Below are 21,843 nucleotides of genomic sequence, written 5' to 3'. Positions count from 1 at the left end.
TCCAAGTATTGACCCCTGAGGGACACCACTCGTTACAGGCCTCCAACTGGACTCTGTGCCGCTGATCACAACCCTCTGGGTTCTGTCACTCAGCCAGCTCTCGATCCACCTCACTGTCACCTCGTCTAGCCCATACTTCCTCAGCTTCCTAATGAGGATGTTATGGGAGACAGTGTCAAAAGCCTTGCTAAGGTCAAGGTAGATGACATCTACGGCTCTCCCCTCATCCAGCCAACCCGTTATAACATCATAGAAAGCTATCAGATTGGTCAGGCATGATTTGCCCTTGGTAAATCCATGCTGACCACTTCCAATAACTTCCTGTTCCTCTATGTGTTTGGAGACGACATCCAGAATGAGTCGCTCCATTACCTTCCCAGGGACAGAGGTGAGACTAACCGGCCTGTAGTTCCCTGGGTCCTCCTTCTTGCCTTTTTTGAAGATTGGAGTGACGTTAGCCTTCCTCCAGTCCTCAGGCACCTCTCCTGTTCCCCATGACTTCTCAAAGACGATGGAGAGTGGTCTAGCGATAACATCTGCCAGCTCTCTCAGCACTCGCGGGTGCATCCCATCAGGGCCCATGGATTTATGAATGTCCAGCTTGGCCAAGTGGTCTCTGACCCGGTCCTACTCAACTAAGGGAAAATCTTCCTCTCTCCAGACCTTCCCCCTTGCCTCCAGGGTATGGGATGTGTGAGGGACGGCTTTATCAGTGAAGACCGAGGAAAAGAAGGCATTCAGTAACTCTGCCTTCTCTGTGTCTTCCAAGACAGAAGTGTTACTGTATTTGCATTAATTTCTAACCTCACCTGTTTGGAGGTCAAGGCATCGTTTATTGGAACTCTCACACTTAAAATATTTCCAGGAGCCATTTCTGAATACAAAAGAATTTTATTCTTGAATGCTGCACAAAGATTCAGTGGTTCAGATCTTGGAATGTTGTTCTCAGAGGTCGAAATGAAAAACAGCCTGCAGAGCCCTTTCTTTCATCTTTTCCATTATAAAGAGATATTCACCCCACAAAACAGTCCCGACACCAAGCGGAGCCACAGACTTTGTCATGTAGACCACCTCCACACTGCTCTTCATTGTCTGAAGTTTCCCCTGGAGTTGAGATTTGCACCATGCTGAGATGGGGTAAATTCTGCCTGTTGGGAACATCTGAGCAAAACCAGTGGCACCTACTGCTGCATTCTCCAGCTCCTGAGGGAGCTACAGCTGCCTGGCTCTGCCCTGGCGTCAACATTCCTTGCTCAGCATCAAACTCCACAAGCCCCATCCACGCTCCTCCCAAAACTGTGTTGACTGTTCACCAGGGAACCCAGAAGAGACCAACAGTGACCTGGAGGCAGCTGAGCCAACGTGCATAGCCAAATCCAGTGTGTGAAACCCAGAGCATATTCCCAGTGCTGACATCCTCCCTGCTCAGGGCTATGACCTCCTCCCTGCAGCTCTCCAGTTGAACTTGCTCACAGTTCCTTACAGAAGAGCTTTTCCAAGTCCTTACAGGACCAGACCACCCTGTCACAGCAGGACAGGCTGGAAAGTATTTGCTGACCTCCTCATTTGCATTGCGCCCAGCACCAAGAACTGGGACTGCAGGAGGGGAACATTCAGATTAGTATAAAGGTGTCAGAAAAGGTTACCCTGCCCTGCCTGCCCATTTCAGTTCAAGCTCCTCCTTTTGCAGTTCTGGCATTGCCAACACCACTCAAACACACCATTAGAAACTCAAGGACAAGAAGAGCCCAGTAACCTGCGTCAGAGAGGAGAGGAGAGGCAGCCATGGGGTCAGGAGCTCTGGGTCTTGCCCAGCCATGGCGTCTGGCAAGATTTGTCAGGAACAGAGAGAGATGATGGTAGAAGGCTGCCTGGAAGCACAAGTTCAACACCACAGTACAGTTTGGTCTCTGTGGGAGGGGAGGATCTCATTACAGGCATTTCAGACCATGCTGATGCACAAAGATTTCCTTATCCGGAAGCCCCGAGCACACTGCTTTCTCCCACAGCACAATGCAGTTGAAGAGCAGGGTGCTGGACACATCCTTCCATGCTGGGACATGCTCACTAGCACCAAAGCATTGTAAAACTGTTTCGGCTTACCTGCTTTCCTCCCATACCTGAAATTAGCAACACTGTGCTTTAAGAGAGCATGTTTGGGAACTGAAATTCAGGGCATCTGTCCCCACTGGGACCCTGATACTCCCCTCGGCTTCACCAGACACACACAGAGCCTTAACACTCCTGCTCACTACAGTCACCAGCCTGGGCTGCCATCAGAGAGCTTGGCTTTGCCAAAGATTAGGCTCCTGCTCTTCCGCTACTCACTGCGCTAAAGGCAGAGCCAAGCCTTCACAAACAAAAGCCATCAGAAGGGGAGATGTCCAACATCCTGTCCCTCAGGACCTCACAGCACAGAAGATGAAAGATCCCAAGACATCCCTTGATGCACCAGTTCCCAGCTATATTCACAGCCTGTATCATTTTCATAAGGCCATATTCAGATACACTGAAGCCGTCAAAGTCACCAGACATTCCAAATGAGGAGAACAGTAGGTGCCCCTAGAAGCCTGTTATGATCTAAGCCAGCTACTGAGAGCAGGGACAAAAGGGAACTTGGACCACCTCAGAACAGCCTGGCTTGTTTCCAGTGCTTTTTGCCCCTCCAGTGGTCACCCACATCCACCTGGCGGTCTCTCAGTAATTGACTCTTTTTATCAGTGTAACTCTTCACTCAGGGCAGATCCTGATCTGGACGGAACTGCAGGCCACCCACTGCCACCTCTGGAGTGTGGATGGGATAAAGAGCTCAGCACAGTTGAGCTGGGAGCACACAGCACACCAATCCAAGCAGCCCTGTCCCAAACACAGCCAGTTCTTCCAGCTGTCCCCACGCAAGTAATGCAGGTGCATTCTTGCACGTGCCATCCAGAGGTGACTCACGCAGTAGAAAGGAAGTGTGTGCTTTCTCCCAACCACTTCCCCATCACCCAGCCCTTCAGCTTGAGCCGAGGCTCACAGATTTAGCGCAGTGCTCCTTATCTATGTCACTGGGACAACAAGCCCATCATAAGCTTGGCTAGGAGAGCCAGTGCTGTCATAGCCAGACCCCCACAGCCACCTCCCCAGGCACAGGGCTGTGAAGCGTCGAGCTCTCTGCAAAAACAAGCACTGTCTTTTGGATAGCTAGGAGAGTCCTGTTTTTAATTCATGGCTGATGGCACTTACCTGGGAGAGTTAAACAGGATGTTAACAGTGGGATAACAGGAAGAGACCCGTGCTTATTTGTGGACTAAATCCCAGATCCCACCTACACATCATTAATAGAATTTCACTTCATATACACATTATCTCAAACTCTCTGGGAGGCAGATGGTCTGTATAAACACCAGGAGGGGAAAAAAAGAAAGTTAACAAAAGACTCTCAACACTTACTTGAAAATCTGACTGCAGCCGTTTGACTGGTGACAGCCCCTAGGGAGCTGTGAGACACGCAGGAGTAATTACCCTCAGCGCCAGCCTTCTCAGGATATTTACTGTCCTTTACCACAGCCTGGGATGAGATGAAGAGCGATCCATTTGGAAGCATGTGGAGATGTTCCTGCTCCACTAATGGAAATCCATTCTTCTTCCACGTGATATTGATCACCTGCTCAGCAGGGGCCAGGTTACAGTCCAAAACCACACCTTGGTTTGGCTCCAATATCACCTTCGCAGGACCAGCACTACAGCTCAGCTCCAGAGAATCCCCTTCCAGCAGCCTCCCTGCAAAGAAAAGACAGCGTTGCAGTGGGAGTTGCTTTCCTTGCTTAATCACAACCCAGTTTTACACAGCAATGGAAGCACGGTTATCCATGAGTGTGGTTGGAGATAATGGGTGAAATTAAGCCCTGTTAGATGACCAGCACCTCCCATGACACTTGTGCACTGCATTCTCCACCACACATCCCTAGGGCCACACCACCTGCATCATTTCTGCCACCCCACGCTGCGCCCAGCAGCCACCCCTTCTGCCCACACTTGCTTTTTCCATGATGAATTCAAGCAGAGAACAACTGGAAGAAGATGAAGTGATGGCAACAGCAAGAGCAAACACAGAAGATCCAGCAAGGGCCCCAACCTGCAACTGCTGCCCGTGACAGGGGAGGGCTCCCCCTCCCCTGCCTGCATTCCGGAGCCTCCTCCAAGGCTGATCAACCCCCACAAGACAACTAAGTGCGAGCACAGGTATTCAAGCCCAGCTTGGTACCCCAATGCCAATGACCGCAACTTAGTTGGAGCAGTTCCCCCTCAGGGGGATCTGGCAGTAAAAGCTCAAACCCAGCCGGGAATCTAGAAAGACAGCGTCTCCCACTGATGTTCATATAGTGGGAAACTCATTTCAAAGGAAAGACAACAAAAAAAAGGCCAAAAGTGTGACCTGCTGTCTCCGAGCATTTCATCCCATATAGGTGAATCCAGAATGAGAATGCATGGATGCATTCTCCCCACTAAAAAAGGATATTCCAGCTGCAAGTGGACAGTACCCAGAATATGCCCGTAAGGCAACCTGCCTGCTGCAGCCGGAGGCCAGAGCAGTGACCAGCAGCAAGCTAAGCTGAACAGGTCTTGGTCTGGCTGATTTCCAAACCCACGTACTTGTAGGAGAGCTCCACCTCTGAAACAAGGCTCAGCATTTCCTAAAAGAATATTGCCATTAATAAAATGCATTTGCCGTTAGAGTTCTCCAGAGACACTAAGTCAATGTTAGCTGGCAGCGCTGCTTCCACACACCAGCAATTTCAATCTCTGCTGCGCTCAAACCATCACCATCCACTCTTTTTATGGCTCCGCTCCAAATTATTTTGTCACTGCTCCAATCAGAAATGTTTCCTGCCTCTATAACAAGTTTATCAACACTGGATATGAACCACATGGCTCCCTGCCCATCTCCTATCGCAGAAGGCTACAGATTAATTTTATAGGAATTCAAACACTCTATTAAACCTGCTACTACCTACTGCTGATAAAAGGGCTGCATTTTAAGAGTGTGTGTTAAGTATGCAATTAGGGGCAATGACACACAAAATTACACACGCAGGGAAATGGAATTATTTCAAGGCGTGTGCCGGAAACCGCAGGTGCCCCTGAAAGGAAGGGCCTAACCCTGCCCCTGCGCGGAGGTGATTCGGTGCCCACCAAGCCCATGGCAATGGGAACTTGTCAGGTTTGCCCTCATTGCTGGTTTGCAGAACGACCGCCAGGAACTTGATTTTGGCCACCTATGTCCCTTCAGTAACGAGGAGGCTACACGAGAATCCTACCCATCTGCTGCCTGTTGATTGCCATCGTTACAGGACCAAACAAATCCTGCCCTGAGCACCTTCATCTTCACTAGGACATCCAGAGGACATCTCCCAGTCCCCAAAGCCAAACCCCAGCAGGACACAGAGATGCCCATTTCACACCATGCTACACAGCCATGACAAAGGGGCAGCTACAGCCGACGCAGAGCCACCTGCAAGTCCCTGGATTTGAAGTTTCCCTGCACAGATGCTTCCACTGTGCTGCAAACTCACAGTCTACAGGAAGGGACACAGCGAGGAGCAGCAGATGCCATTTTGCTCCCAATGTGAACCCACCGCAATGTAATTGATGGATTTGTCAGCCAGCACAGCCTTGGTAGGTTCCTTGCTGCCTGGCCCCCTCAGGCCGGGGAGAAAGCTGAGAAATGCCACTCTGTCACCAAATGCCCTCCTGTAAGAGCAATTCTGCCCATTTGTGTCTCCTAGGAAAGACTAGTTCTTTGAGGATCACAGCAAGCTACAAAACTCACTCACTGGCTCCACAAGAGACTAAAAGTAGGGAAACATGAAGCTGAAAAGCTGCCCCAAATGCTCTGGAAAGACACTGCCACTGGAAACCTTCCATCCAAGACAGCCAGTACAAAAAAAAACCCCAAACTGTATGAAACTGGGAGAAATAAAGCACAGAGCAAGTTACCAGCAAACACATATGCAGAAGGTGACATGACCAAACACAGGAGAGACTTAACAGTCTGAGACTGGGGAAAACTCAGCTGAGCTAAGGACAGGAGGCACACTTGGAGCCACATCAGTGTCGCTGCTGTGAGAACCCCCATCCATGGAGGAGCAGCATCCCACACTTCTCTGAAGGGATCTCTCCATAGCAGCTGCTCCTGGCACCATGTCACATGGGGCTTAGTCAGCCTGTATACACCACCTCCACGGAGGTAGGGCTCCTAAGGCAAAGGCTGAGGCATGTGATGTGGAGCTTATTTCAAAAGATATTGAAACTTTGTTGGCTAAAGTCTTAATCCTCCGCCTTTCCTTAAATTTGTTGTCTTTAGAAGCACAAGTAGAGACTGAGGAAACAAGGAATTAACTCAGGTCACAAGTCAGTCCCCTTAACCGATGTCTCCAGCTTTCTCTTCACATCTTTCCCCTTGACTCCTCCTTTACACATCACTGCCAGCAACAACACATCAACGCATCTCGGACAGTTCTTGTGCAGCATCAGCATTATGGGCACCATCACTGCCCGTGCCTACTCTTACCTTCCTTCAACACCGACCCTCCTGTAACGCAGCAGGGCCTGGGTGGGCATAGCCACTTGGAATCAGCTGGCTCTGTGTGCCGGGCACCCCACATGGCCCCTGCCACCGCACACATGGGCTGTCCTCCTGCCTCCAGATTCTCCTCGGGCTCCTGCTCCATGCCAGACGCTCTTGTTCATCATTTGGGGAAACAGCCCGTATATCTGTCCTATTTTCTATTTTCTTCTGACAGCAATTAAAATGGTACTTTGCTGAAAATACTCCTCCTCTTCGAAAGGTGAAGCGCGAGGGGACAGCTGGCTGGCTCAGGCAGCCAGGAATAGAGCAGAGATCTGCAGTGCAGCTTCCCACGCCAGCACAGGTCGGTAAGAAGCAATTATCTGCCTCTCAACCTTCAATTTCTTAAAAATCAAACCTGTCTGCAGCAGAGTATGAACAGACAGCTCCATACTTTGCACCCACAGTAGAAGATTTATTTGCTTTTTAAAAACATACGATGATGTTTCTATATTCTGAAATATCGCCCAGCTCTTCTTCCCAAAGTCAAAGACTACCTGGATCCAAGCTTCTGGTTGGTATGTTACAGAAAAAAGGGCCAGTTACAAAACTCAGCGCCAGACTGCAGAGCTCACCCATGCCAAGCCTGATGGCCCGGTTCAGATCTCTCTCTGCCATACCAAGAGAGGAGAAATGACCACTGGAGGAAAATGCATTTGAAACTGAACTTCAGAGGTGACTGTTCTGCCACAGCCCAGGAGCACAGTCACCATGGAACATACTAACACCAGGAGCAGAGGATCCTTCACAAGCACTCAGAGTGGTCTGTTTCTGTCATTAATATTCTGTGCACTTGCTGTGCTGGTCATGACAATACCACCTCACTGGCTATTGACAGGAGGAAGTGCTTTCTTTCATGCCTTCACACCAATAAACACATGATTGCACAATACCTTTAAAAAGCAATAGTCGCTTCTTTCCCAGAAACCTGTTCCTACCACATAATCCACCCAGTAACAGCAGAAACCATTTATACGCAACCGACCTCCAGGGTATCAATATGTTTCTACTTGCAAGCATCTACTGCGTCATCAAGCAATGCAGGCTCCACGCGATGCTGAGAGCTCGTGACCATACTCCAACCGCTGCCCTTTATTCCAGGAGCTCCAAAAATATTTCTAGACCAAAAAGCCAAATAAAAACCCAGAGGTACTCACAATCCTCAGGGCTCAAACTAAGCACCTGGTAGAAGACCGTGACAAGGTCAAATACATGTGACAACCCTTCGCTGTCTGTCACTTAAAGCAGCCCGGGGAGGCTTCCAGCTGGGCATACACACCCCTCGACTGATACCAAGCTGCTCTCGTAGGTAAGCACAGACCTACCCCGAATCACTCAGCCCTCTTTCCTGCCCCTTTGGCCCCAAAATATTGCAAATTCTGGGGGACAGGCCCTTTGCACATACAGAGGTTGGGGCAGCAGGGACCAGGACCTATTAGCATTGCAAAAAGCCCCACAATTGACTCTCGTCCTAAGATGTTCAAAGAACTGTATAAAGACTCCCTGAATAAGGAAAAAATACCTTCCAGGCTCTGGAAACGTAGGAGGAGGTCTGGTTCAAAACACCGCACTAAATTAGCAAGCCTGACAATGAGATAAAAGCCCCTTCAAGGGAAAGGATCAGAAGAGAGTAAAATTACTCCAAGTGAGATCAAAGACAAATGAAATCAGGAATGTTAAGTGCTTACAGAAGCTGCTGACTCTTTCCAACCTCCATTCTTCATCATATAGTGACAGAAATGGATACGATCCTGTTTAAACATAGAGGCACACATTCGCGCAGCCTTCTGCTCACCTTCACCCTCTTACCTGCTGGAGGTAAAGCTGTAGTGAATGCAGTGAAGCCTACCCAGAACAGCCACTTGCCTCACACAGCAAATACAGCTACTCCCACGGATATCGATAATAACACAGAGATGAGCTTCCAAGTCAGAAGCCAGAAGGTCTTTCCACATAGCAGTTCAAGGCAGGTGTTGCAGCTATAGATCTGTGCTTGGGACCTGGAGAGCTTTTTGCCTTTGGCTCCTCCTGGATATAGCTTCAAGCGTCAAAGCCTGGTGGAACTGGAGGTTTTCAGCTCATGGATCTCCGAATTGAGGCCAGGGAACACTGTACAACATTGCCCTATGGCGGGCAACATCACATGTATATGCAATGCAGTCTTTTACATCACAGCACACAAACCTGCTTGTCTACCAATTACCCAGAAACAACCCAACGCAACTGAGAACATCTCAAAATACTTCTCTGAGGGAAAAGGGTCCAAAAGCAGAGCGGTGGGTTGTGAGGAAAGAACAGAGCAGTCTGTGCCCACCCAGTCCCAGGTAACCAGCAGGCTTCATACTAAACTCCACTAAGCCCAGCAAACTGCTGCGCTATCCCAAGACAGATGGTAGATTCAAGATTATAAATGTATGTGCAAATACATCCTTACATATAGATACATACCACATATATGTACATGCACACACAGCGATATGGTGAAACACAGAGGTATTGAAACATACAGCATGGCCCGAAATGGAAGGTCTTTGATGCAGCAAGTTAAAAGCACTTTGTTTCCATGAAAATTACATTTTCTGACCCAGGCTCTGCAGGTGATCTTTACTCTCTCCCGTGTTGCTAACCGCTAGGCTATGTAACGCACAAAAGCAGCCCAGGAGAAAAATGTTCTTTTTCTCCCATCTATTTCCTCACTTCCATCAGCCAGCTATCCACCTCCAGTGTCCAGGCCCGGTGAAGTAAATGAAAAAGTCTCCTGTTGAGTGGCATAAAACCCAAGGCATTTAGGGTGAACAAAGACTGTAAAATCTTCAAGGCACAGAGCTGTCCTCTGCCCTCCACAGGAGCACAGCCCCTGCCGGCATCAGGCTTGATTCCAGATCCAAAGCAGGCATCTGAAAATCCACTTTAAACCAGCCAACGTCTCCCTTCCCAAATGGCACATGTCCACATACAGCCAAAACCCACTCCTATGATCTCCACTCCCCTACATCAAATGGAGGCAGGAACAGCACAACTTACCACTGAGCAAAGGGGAAAACGCCTCAATTCTCTAGTTTTTCTAATTTCAAAACTATAAATAACCGGGTGAAGTGTGAGCTAGCAACACAGCGAGGTTTGGCAGATTGCTGACAACGCAATTACTTGGTCAGAGGCAAGACCCTCAGAGCAGTGTTTTCACATCCAAGCCACGCAATACTCCAAGCCCATAGATCTGTTGGGAGCTTGCACTCCATGGCTGAGAACACCACAAAACCCCACTTGTCTCCTTGTACATAGGGTTATTTCCCTTCCCTGGGATTTAACTACCTAAATCGAGGAGGAAAGACCTAGACAAGAGAGATGGTTGTTGGTGAAATTTTGGCTATCAACAGTAAACACGTCCTTGAGCTCTGTTACACAGCACGAGCAAATAAAAGGTTACTGTTCAACAGGAGACAAATGGCTTTGTTCAGAGGAGGATGAGCTGTGGTTTAGTAATTACTTTAAAAACAAAACATACAGGCATAAACCAAAAGGCATGCATTTCTGTGCACTGGCGTACCTATGCTGCTTTTTTTTGCGCAGCACCTAGCACAGCTGGAATCAGCTGATCCACAGCCCCTGAGTGAGGTCCATGAGTAAGCTCAGTGCCAGCTCCCGAATGGCACGTCACCACAAGGACACACAGTACTGTCATGCTGGTTCAGCCAGCCAGCCTATGCCCCAGCTCCAAATGCAGCACTGCCATAAACTCAGCAGATAAACCCACCCCAGCTACACAGTACAGCCCAGCACGCTGTGGCTAGCGTGAGGACAACACCAACAGCACCCCATCATGGCCACAACCTTGTCACCAAGCAAGCCGTCACCCAAAGGGGCTGTCCCAAAGACAGACAGAAAAGCAGTATTTGGGGGAGATGTACTATTTTCTCTTCGACAAACTGATTCAGCTGGGGGAAGTCAAAGAGATTTATGCACATACGAGATCCCAAGGCACAATGATTCCTACAAACACCCAGCCCAGCAATTACAAGGCTTAGACCTTCACTTCAAGGCAGGGGAGGCCCATCTTTAGCACAACTGAGTGAGGCCCCAGGATCAGCTCAAGGACGGGACCCAACCCAAAGCCGCTAAACCACTGACAGCTTCCAGTGCCTTCACGCAAAAACCCTCTAACACTTCCAGCCCAAAACAAATAAAGTTGCGCCGAGCTAGACAGGACCCATTACAGCACAGGCCTTGGGAGATTAATACTTCACAGAGAGCAAAGTACAAGGGTTTCTAATCTGACACACTTCCAGAGCTGACATCACTTCTAGTTCTTGGCAGCCGGAGATTTTCCTGGGGAGCCGCTGTTGTGCTGCAGGTCCCACAGCCTGGAGCCCGGCCAGCGCGTTTCCTATTCCACACACATCTGGCACTTTGGAACTGGCTTGTGCACCTTGCAGAACTCCTGCCAAAGAAAACCTTCCCGGGAGCAAGGAAAGCGGCTCAGGCGAGGAGCGCAGAGCGCTCGGTCGTCGTGTGTGTTCTGCGGGATATCAGACGGTAAGAGGAAAGGGCTCCTCTCTCCCCTCCACATCCCACAGGAGGTGGCAGGAATTCAAACTGCAGTTGAGCCTCTGCACTGTCGCCTGTCTTAATTTATGTATTTATTTTGGATGCTGAACTCGTGGAACTCAACAGCACAATTAATCTCATTTAATCGGGAGTGAACAGCACTGAAGAAAAGTGGAGTTAGTTCTTCCAAAGGGTTTTCCTACCTCTCAGCAAGCCAACTACTGTGCCATTGTTCTGCTCAATGTAACCTTCTGCCGATGCTCTTCAGACACTCTTAGTGCTGTAGAAAATCCTTACATTCTCATTGTCTAATTCAAAGAGCGACTATACTTCTGTGTCCCCATTAAAACAACACAAAGCCCTCTTTCTTCTTGGAAACTTTATGCGTTGACAATTAAAAGTCAATAGCTTGGTCTCAGCTTGTTTTTAGGGCAACTGCACTTGGCAAGTGGTGACCCAGAAAGAAATCTGGATGGAGGTCTCTGACGAGGTCTGCATTCTGGGTGCTCAGCAACATCAGCACTGAAAGCAGAACTGGAGGTTGGAGCACTCGACTCCCATGATCTCTACAGAACAGGAGGCTGAAAGAGGAGCTGGGCACCTAAACCCCCTTGTGCATCAGGTCTTGAGCCTCCCCACAGGACAATAAAACAGAAGACATTCTTCCACTCAACCGTAATGAGGCCTGTGAGATGGAGGGGTCAATATCCCTACATTCCCGTCCACTTACCAGATGTTACTGGAAATTTCCACCTTGTAACAGTAATACATACAAGCTAAGAATAAGGAAGTTACACCTTCAGCTTCCATTAAGCCTCTCTGGAACAGAAGGCTCCTAAAACTATCTCTGGGGCTGCCAGAAAGACTATTTTATTAACACTTGATATCCACGCACAGCAGAGCTGTTTCAGTACTGAGCAGTGCTCGCCAGTGGGAAGCAGGCCTTATCCTAATTCTGCATATAAGCAAGCTAGATGGTTTATTTAATAATGCAGCATCTCCCACTGCTGCAGGAATATTTATCCAGCTGGCAGCAAGGGACTCTCAGATCATCCCCTGTCACTAAGCAGATCACAGCCTTTCATGAGCAGCTGGGTGCCAGACCGGCACCGCATGTGGCAAAGGACTGCACTCAGAGACTGTCACACCATCCCCACATCAAGGGGTAGGGTACGAGGCCATGCCAGGGGCGATCCCCTCACACCCTGCATAGAGGGGAGGAGTGTGCAGTGTCATGGTCACCCAGCTTGGGCTCAGGAGCGCAGTAGTGTCCCTCATGTCCCAGTACGCATTGGCAACAAGATGAGCACTGGCAGGGCAAGCTCAGCTCTTGCCACATATAGACCACTGGAAATGCCCCGGAGCTGGCTGCTGAGCACAGGCTTGGCCATCCCATAACCTAGGCCTGTCTCTACAGCTACAGACAGCTCTAGAACTGCATTTTAGACAGAAATACTTTGCTCTCAGGATGATGCGCATTGCTCTAAAGCTTTAGGAGGGTCACACTCCAAACACCCTTTGAGCAAAGCATCACACGGGAGCAAATACAGTTGAGCCCTCCCAACTGCATCTGTGCAAGCAGGTGAGCTGGGCGTCCCTGGAAAGGTTAAAAGGGAGCCCAGTTATTGCAACAAAACCAGTGGAGGAGTATGCTGCCAACACAAAAATACCCTCTTCCTACAGCTCTACTTCACTTAATTATATAAAGATCTTTGCATCTAACAAATCTTTACGAGGCTTTGTGGCTTTGGGACATCGATCCAAACCATTCACTTCATAGCGGTCCATTATTATATTTTCACATGTACACAAAGCCCTTCCATTTAAGAGTTAAATTAATCATAATTTATCGATTTGTTGTAGCATGCTCCAAGTTCAGCTCTCCCTGAAGAATGATGCTGGGCAAGAGCCTCTTGCCTTTGTTCTGTTCAAACCCTCAGTTAAAAACAAGAGAGCAGCAGGGATGGCATGAAAGAAACGTTATTTAAAGCACTTGCAGTGCCACATCACTGTTTATAGGCCATACCTGAAAAGCTTGATATTATCTAAAGCTGTAATTAAAGTAAATAGGTTAATGACTAGACTCACTTAGATAAAAGCAAAGGCTGCCAAAGCCCTAGGTAAATTAATATCTTTGTGTATAAATACAACATACCAGGCATCAAGGAAATAAAACAGCCAAAAAGGTCTCCTTTAAGTATTTTTAGAGATACTTCTGCTGCTCCTAATGCTGAAGCCAACTGAAACTGTTCATTTCAGCCACCCAAGACCATCAGAGCCACCAACCCAAGGCTCCTGTAACCCTGGAGACCCCAACCCAGTAAAGTATCAACTGACTTCCAGTAAGGACTAAATGCTCTCATGCTTCTGTAGCAGCATCAGGTTTGCCCAAACATCTTATCTGCATCTCCAGAGGATGCCGAGCAGATAGGGATAAACACAAAACCAGCTCTCAAGATTGAGTTCAGTTTCATTGAGATGTGTGTTATTCTGATGTACCCCCTGCAAACAAATAGGCCAGAACGATGAGACAAATCAATAGCAGTAATAATTTATTCATTGTGTTGAATTGTCAACGGCAATCATAACGGTAAAGTGCTTGACTCTTTCACGAAGGTTAAGCCTTTGTATTTTCTCCTCTCTGACCTCAGAAAGGCTTCTGAAACAGCAGCTGAAGTCTGGAGCAGGCCAAAACCCAGGCTCGTTAAACTCTGCCTTTTTCAGCTCCTCTCCCCAGCGCGTCTCACACTACTGACAGCAGAACAGGGAGAGCTGTCCCTGGGTACAGCAATATCAGCACTAGCCCCCCTTGCATTGAAGGATGCTTATTTACAGTGCCAAAGTGAGTTGAATACTAAACATTGCTGAAAACCCCTTCACAATCCCCCACGCTGCCCAACCCAGGGAAGGCTGAGCTCTTTCTGTCGCTTTCCCACCGCTCCACACCAAACACACAGCGCACCGGACTTCAGGCTCTGCTCTATAAACGTCTCTGAGGAAGCCTCCACCTCCTAGCTGTCATCTTTCCCTTCTTAAAAAGCAGATGAGGAACAGCGGAGACGATCTCTGCAGAAGTGGGATGCATGGGGAACTGAGGACAGAGCCTTGGGTTTGCATTCATAAATTTACAGTGTAGAGGCATATTAAAATTACAAGCCTCAACAAGCGCACTGGAACAATAACACATCAGAGTCCTGTAATTGGGCCCTGAAATACACTTAGTGAAAAATACAGACCAGCTGCAATGTTGGAAATGCTCCTAATGCAATCCAAGGTAATTATTGGTAACAGACCATCAAACAAGTGCATTAATATGCTCTGATCAGACAGAGAATCAGATGGACAGTCTGGCACAGCAGCTTGTACCTGCAAATTATGTAAATGATTTGAAAGAGCAAAGCCCCAAAGCCCTAGAAACAGTAACTCTAATGAAAGTTATTAAATGCTATTTTTGTTATCTGCTGGTGTTAACATTAGAAGGCCCATTTGCCGCGGTGACTATAATTTTGCTGCTGAGCAGCGGTCCAAGCTGAATAAGCCTGATATTTGCCATTTCACAGGACCACATCATGCTAAAATGACTGGCTTAGATTTGCATGATTTCACAGACAACATTTAAACACATAACTACTTCCTGCATTTTTCCCTGCTGTTGAAAAGGAAACCCAGCCATTTTGCTTTTGTTAGATGCAGAAGTTTCTGATTTTATTTCATGCATCATATACACATGTTTGATCTGCAAACAACACAGGGGAGTCTGAAACAAGATGTCCTGTTACAATGTTACCTATTTTTGCACTTGAACTATTTAAGTTTAGCATATTTTTAGGATATACTTTCATCTCTCCATGCCTGAGAAAGCTAAAAGTATGCAATATGATACAAGCTTCAGTATTGTGCCTCTTGAGAATAGTCACTTAACCAGAAACTAATATTACCAAATAAAACACACAAAGAACCTTCACCTCTAGGCTACAGTAAAAACTCTATTTTGTAGCTCTTTTCCCCTTGGTTAGTGGCTCTGTATATTCCAAAGATACAAATATAAACACATTACATTGAAAAATGTTGAGTTCCAACAGTGACTATTTCATCTGTCAATTTCTTACCACCTTACAGAGAAAGAAACAAAACAAAAAAAGCATCATACCCAATTTCAAACCTTGGGAAAAGTCAATGCACAGAGGAACCAAACAGTGTCCCCACTGCAGGTCTGAAGCTGGCAGCCAAACTTCCCAGCAATTCAATCCCATCCTCTCTACCAGACAATTCTTTACTCTCTGCCACTCAAACTTTTCATACAAAATACAGCGTAAAGCGCTGGAGCAAACTGACGGAGCACATCCCTCTCATTTCAGAGGCCTCCAGAAACATGGGCTACACTTTGTCATTTCCACAGACAGACACCACCCGTAATTTTATCTTATTTTTTTTACATTGCAAGGCCGTTGAAATAGGGATGGAGAGCCACCCTGAACAAGTGGGTAAATATTAACCCTGTGATAAGCAGGCTGAGGCTGAACGGCGGGGACGGCTGCTTGAGCTGTCCTTAACAAGAAGGACAGCCTTCCAGCTTTAAGGGAGGACCCAAAGACTCCTCCACCTCCGAGGCAGGGGGCTCAATCCCAGTGAGAGCCACAGCTATCCCCAGGGGATTTCATGGCCTGGTTTGTTGTCCATTCTGCTTCCCAGCAGGTCAGCGATGTCGTGTGTCACCAAGGACAGGGAGAAAGCTTGGCAAAGGAAAGAGGAAGACCACGTTAACAGGGAAAGGAGGATACGAGCCCTTTGACTCTGCCCTTGCTTGGGCGTACAAAGCCTGTGCTTCCAAGTGTCAGCTTGGCCCAACAGCCCTAAATCACCCACCCTGGCAATATGCAAAGAAGGAAGGCGATGACAGCAGCTGCTCTAATTTATTAGTTATCTCTGTTCGCGCTCACCAAGCCTGCACTAGGACGCACTGCTCCATTTGCAACCAGACAGAAACGACGAGTGTGACCAGAGGCAGCGGGAGAAACTTCTCCGTCATGTGTACTTTCCCCTTCACAGGCTCCGCTTCCAGTTGTCTTGCCTGTCATTAAAAGGAACTTACAACACGCCGCTGAATGATGTACTGTAATCAATACAAATAGCCATGAGAGCCCCTGAAAAGGATGTGGAAGTACAGCTCAGCAGTGATATTTATGAGCGCAGGATACCGCAGACCAGAACGGTCCCAACTCTCCTGAGTATTTCCACTATTTACACTGAGATCAGAAAATTAAAATGATATTTTACGCTTAATGGTTCGAACAAGACCTGTGAAGTCCTTCTCTCGGTCCCGTTTACAACACAAATGCCAATGACAGAGCAGCAGATGGTCAGAAACACTCCCCTAGAATATTCAGGCGATTCAACTTGAATCTGTGCCCAAATCATTTAACTTTAATAGATTCTTTCATTAACAACCAAAGAAAGGGAATATGGTTGCCAGGACATTAAAATCACTTTTTCAATTACACTGTTATAAAATCGAACAAATTAGCCGTAATTCTTAGCTGAAGCCTAAATGGAAGCACGACTTTACGAAAGAAATGAAAATTGATTTGGATTAGTGGGCATCAAGGGCTTTTTAAAAATTAACAAGATTCTTATGACTTCATAGCAGGGATGGATTAGCTGAAGGTTTCACTACCCTGCGTTTGCTACCTGCCAAAGCACGGCAGCTGGCTTCGCAGCATTTGTTACAGCGGGTTTTAATTAGACTAAGGGAAAAGGATGCAAGGATTGAAGCTGGGAACAAAGTTCTGGAAAAGCTGGGTGGTGTCTGAATTCACCTTTTGGACCTGGCCCAGCAGGGTCTTGGCAAAAACCAGGGAAATCAGAACCTCTGAGCTTCAGCAGGATAAGGACTGCAGGCTGCATTATTTTGCTTGGGGTGGTCTTGCTCAAAGATCAAGGGAAAACTAGATGCTTCACAAACACAAAATAAAAATGAAGCCCAAAATGCTTGCTGCAAAGAGTGTGCAACTTTAATGTAGGCTATTAAAAAAAAAAACCAAACCAACAACAAAAAAACCAACCAAACAAAAAAACCAACAAAAACCCAAACCAGGTAAGGATAATAATGGCAGCAGCAGAAAGAGCAATTCATAAAAGAAACAGGAGCTGTAACACTGGACACCAGGTGCAAGGGAACTACAACCAGAGATATGGGGTCACTCTAGGAAGGAAGAAAAATGTCCTTTATATTGTATAATAAGAACTTAGACATTCACTGAATGCAACTTACATTGATCTTACAGACCACGAACCGTAGGATATATTTTGAGAGCCATCCCCCTGCCAGGGAAGGTAATGATTTGGAACTGCTGCCCAGAAAAAAGAGCCTGAAAACCAAGCTGGAGACCTTTACACCTGCACTGGACAAAGCCTTTTTAAAATTTATTTATTTAAAGCACCACTGGGAACAACCCTGTTTTGACCCCTATGAGGCAGACGGGATGTTCTAGCGCACACGCTCCACCCCAAACATCTCCAGGATGATGCACTTGCAAGAGCACCTGCCAGCTGGCAGAACCGGCCTCTCTGTAAGGTAAATGCAGCAGAACATTTCAAAACCATTTTCATGAAATCTTGCAACACAAAGCACTTCAGCTGACTCCCCTTTACGAGTCAGCATTTCATATTTAGTTAATTCTACTCTTTATTGCAACACAGCAGTTGACAATTTGCATCAGTAAAAGCTGGCTTGAAAAGTTAATCTTTCTTTGGGCAATCCTGAATATTACTACTTTGCCGTCATCATGCTGGTTTGTCACCCTGTATCTGGCTTTCAGATACACCACAGGTTATTATTTTCCAATAATCCAAGAAGAGCTGTAACCCTTTGAGCCAAGCCTTGTATTGGAATTGCTGTGGGTCTCCGCATGATCGTTAGCCGTGTTTATATTTAAGAAAGCCAAAGAACATATTTTATTCCAGAACCTTTCAAGCTCCACATGTCTTAGAGTTCTTTAGATGATCCAAAAATCAGGGCACCCTCTGGTTTTCTGTTATATCTAATGGCAAGATTTGGCCTAGTAGGGTAGTAATTATCTAGGCAAACATAACATACACAACCAAGAGCTTTATCTCATCTAGGGTAGTGACCTGTAAAACCTGGAGTTAGAGTGCTTTAAGAGAAGACTATCACTGACAGTGGTCTTTTTGCAAGGCAAAGCAGAATGGATTTCTCCAAACTGACATTTTAGGCTGAAGGTGACTTAAGCAATGTCTTTTACTTTTGCATCACTGCAACAGAATAGGAGCATGCACACATCAATTTACTGTGCTTCTGCTGAATGGCAGCAAATGCCAGGGTAGGGAACAGTAATTTCCAGCTAAAAGCACAGGAACTGCCTGACCCAAACCGCCTGACCCAACCAAGTAGCACAGATAAACACGCTCAGCTGTACCTGTGAAATCTGGCCTCCAGGCTCACACTACTCCCAGGCAGAAGCAGGCAGAAAACTGGCACTTCTCAACACGTTGTATACGCACACCAGCACCTTCCTGTCCATCAGCTGTGATTTAAGAGTACCTACGGGGACTTCTGAATATCCATTTTGACTATTGTCTATGAGAAGCAGCTTATTATTATCATAATTATTAGTCACAATTATACAACTATTACATATGTTAATATATGTCAACAGAATAAGAATACTAATATATTCTCTACAGGGTATTCCACAGAATTAATGAGACCTAGTAATGAGCCTAACCTCTCTGACATCTTGCTGATACGTACTTCTAAGCAAGCTGCAAAATTCAGCATCCATGTGCTCAGGCAGTGCACTGGCTTGCAACTATCTCAATACCTGTAGGTCAAAAGGACGTGAATGCTGATGAACAGAGGTTTGTGCCTTGCTTGAGGCAGTGATGGAAGAGAGACACACGCATTTGCTCCTGCTACCTGCATTATCAAGCTGGTACCCTCTACCACAGGGACAGCCAGCTCTGAGCAGCCAAGTCTCAAACCACCCCAGCTGTCTGCTGCAGTAAATGCCAATCAGTCCCCAAGAGCTCTTTGCCACATCAATTCAAGTGCACTGTGAGGCTGTCCCTATCTCCGGTCCCCCCTCCTCTCAAAGACCTTCAAGCTTGGCAGTGCTGCAAGCCCAAGGCAACTCCAGTGAGGCTGCCGTTCACAACACTGTTTTGCTAGTGGTCTTCCCCTCCTCTGACACCTTCCCATCAGGTGATAAGGAAAGAGAAATAAATTCTTTCCAATGCACTGGGAAAGAAATCACAGGGCAGTCCCTAAAGACAGTGAAATATGCCCCAGGATCCTCAGAGACAGCCACACTGAGGCAGATGAGGCAACTTTTGTGTTATTTTGCATCCTACCTCCTCTACAAGCTGGGACTTGGGAAGAACAGATAACTTGCATCATTTCAGTGGCAGACCCTAAAAGCCCTAATTCTAGTGTAGTGAAGTCAGCAGCAAAATTCCCACAGATGGAGCGGAGGATTTAGCCCTAGAGAAGCCCAAAACAAAAGCAGCATCTGTGACTCACCCATGAGACCCACAGCGGACAACAGTGTAAAAATTACATTCACACGGACCTGATGCTGCTTCACGGAAAACAACTCCAAAGCCTTTCTCCTTGCAGATCCCATCCCTGGGCATGCTTCTCATCCTCTTTTGTTCTTTATAGGATATTTGCATGGAAACAAGAGCTCCGTTTCTCAGCTGCTCATCTCCTCCTGCTGTCTATCCTTCCCCAACAGAAGACAGACTTTACAGAGAGCCTGTTTTTATGCAAATAGCCCTGAATGACAGCTCCAGAAGAAGAGACCAGGTGAGCACCTCCCAGAGCCCATGTGCCAGCCACCATGCTAAGGATACCCCATGCGCACAGAAACCATCTCACCATTTTCCTGATGGAAGCTGCTGTCTACATGGTAAGTGTTCACTGCGAGACTTTCAGAGTTCCTTCCACGGGAGGCAAGTCTCTTACTTTAAGACCATGTTGAGAAGGTCCAACTGTGCAGGATGCAATATCAACCACCAGCCAGGAAAAGCCCTGCGGTATCCTCAAACTCAGCACTAACATGTGGCACTGGGGAAGAGGAACCATCAATATGAGACTCGGACTCCTTCAAAAAAACAACACAACAGTTACAAGGGGTTCGAGTTCTGCGCTTGCCCCTGAATCTTCCTGTGATTTTTACTCATTTGTAAGCATCTTATTGTTGTTCCAGAGGACTGGTTATGTGGAAAGTCTAACCAAAGGGGGGAAGCTGACAGTGACCTGCTCCGGGTATCTAACTTGGAGTGTGAGCCAGACAGCGCTGTCAAAGGGCAAGGAATACACTCTGAAAACAAAACCTCTTTGTCCCTCTAATTTTGTTCCAGTTAAGTCAGTTCAGCTGTTCCATATAACCAGTCAAAAACATTCAGCATTTCCCAAAGTATTTTAAGACTTCAAAGTTGTAGGTTTTATTTTGACAGTTTTAAAGCACATAGCTTTCTTTTTCTTTACAGATTTTTTTTTGCATTAAAAACAAGGCTGTTTAATAAATTAAGCTTTACAACAACCACTGCCACTCTTCTTTTATCATGGCTTCAATTAAAATATTGTTTCTTGAAGACAGCTAACGGCTTCTAGGGAAAAAAAAGAGGGTGTTTCACTGAGAATGTTTTCAATAGACTCAATTTGTTAAAACTTGTGATTAAAATCAAACTCCAAGTAGGGCAGGCTCAAAACCACAGGCATTTTAAATCTGCTCAAGTTGCTGATCTGAACTCAAAACTTCCCAGCCCTAAATGAACATACCTAAAAAGCAAACTCTCCAACACTCACTGATGAGGAAAATGTAAGAAAAACACTGTTTAGACTACTGCCTGTTAGCTCAGCAGAGACAGGAGCTGATCAGGAGCAGACTGTTCCAGAACAAAACCTTTCTACATAACCCAGGCAACAGATATGACCTTTTCATCTAAAAAAAAAAAAAAAAAAAAAAAAAAAAAAAAAAAAAAACAAACCAAAAACCCAACCAACAGTATAACCCGCAACTAAACTCATTACTGTGGAAGATCTGTCCCTCAGAACTGTTTTGCTCGGTCTCGGGGCCAAACCTGTTCTGACACCGACTGCCTCCTGTCAGGAAAGTGCTGGAACAGCTCTGGGAAACCAAACCTGAAACCAAACCTGTCTGAACTCTCCCTGCGTAACACGAGCTCCACACACTCGCACTGACATTGTCACGACACCGAACAGGAGCCAGGCAAGCAAGCAAGGGACCCGTGTCTTCAAAAGCAAACAAAAGAGGGTTATAAAAACTAATTAGCTCTTCGTGCTCACCAACGCGCTTCTCTGCAAAGCTGTAATCACAGCGGTCATTTTGAAGTGAGTACACCTCTGAGAGCTTCTTACAAGTAGCACCGGGATGGACTGGGCTTGGCCAGCTTGACGGTGCCAGCAGCACAGACCCTGATCCCACAGTTTTGAGGCCAAAGCTCCATTCGCACAGTTCACAGTGCAGCCCACAACCAGCTGTGTCAGCACAACCGAGAAAGCAGGATCAAGCAGCCATGGGGAGGGAGCTTTTAAGCCTGTGATGCTGCCAAATGCTTCGTATCACAGCCCTGCCTATTTGCATTTCTGCCTTGGGCCCCATCTGTAGCTTCCCATCCATGTAAAAGCTGTCCCCAGGGAG

The 21,843-nt window shown here is 46.9% G+C and overlaps 1 protein-coding gene across 3 annotated transcripts in view; it reads right to left on the bottom strand.

The window, feature by feature from the left end:
- Nucleotides 1-21,843, bottom strand: part of IGDCC4 (immunoglobulin superfamily DCC subclass member 4) — a 101,060-nt gene that overhangs the window by 62,512 nt on the left and 16,705 nt on the right. For all 3 annotated transcript variants that reach the window (XM_054214370.1, XM_054214368.1, XM_054214369.1), the window contains exon 2: nt 3,436-3,765. In XM_054214370.1, the coding sequence (XP_054070345.1) occupies nt 3,436-3,765 (330 nt within the window). The remainder of the gene's footprint in view (nt 1-3,435; nt 3,766-21,843) is intronic.

This window comes from Rissa tridactyla, chromosome 9 (genome assembly GCF_028500815.1).
Source record: "Rissa tridactyla isolate bRisTri1 chromosome 9, bRisTri1.patW.cur.20221130, whole genome shotgun sequence".
Lineage (NCBI taxonomy): Eukaryota > Metazoa > Chordata > Aves > Charadriiformes > Laridae > Rissa > Rissa tridactyla.
This window is presented reverse-complemented; position numbering and strand designations above follow the sequence as displayed.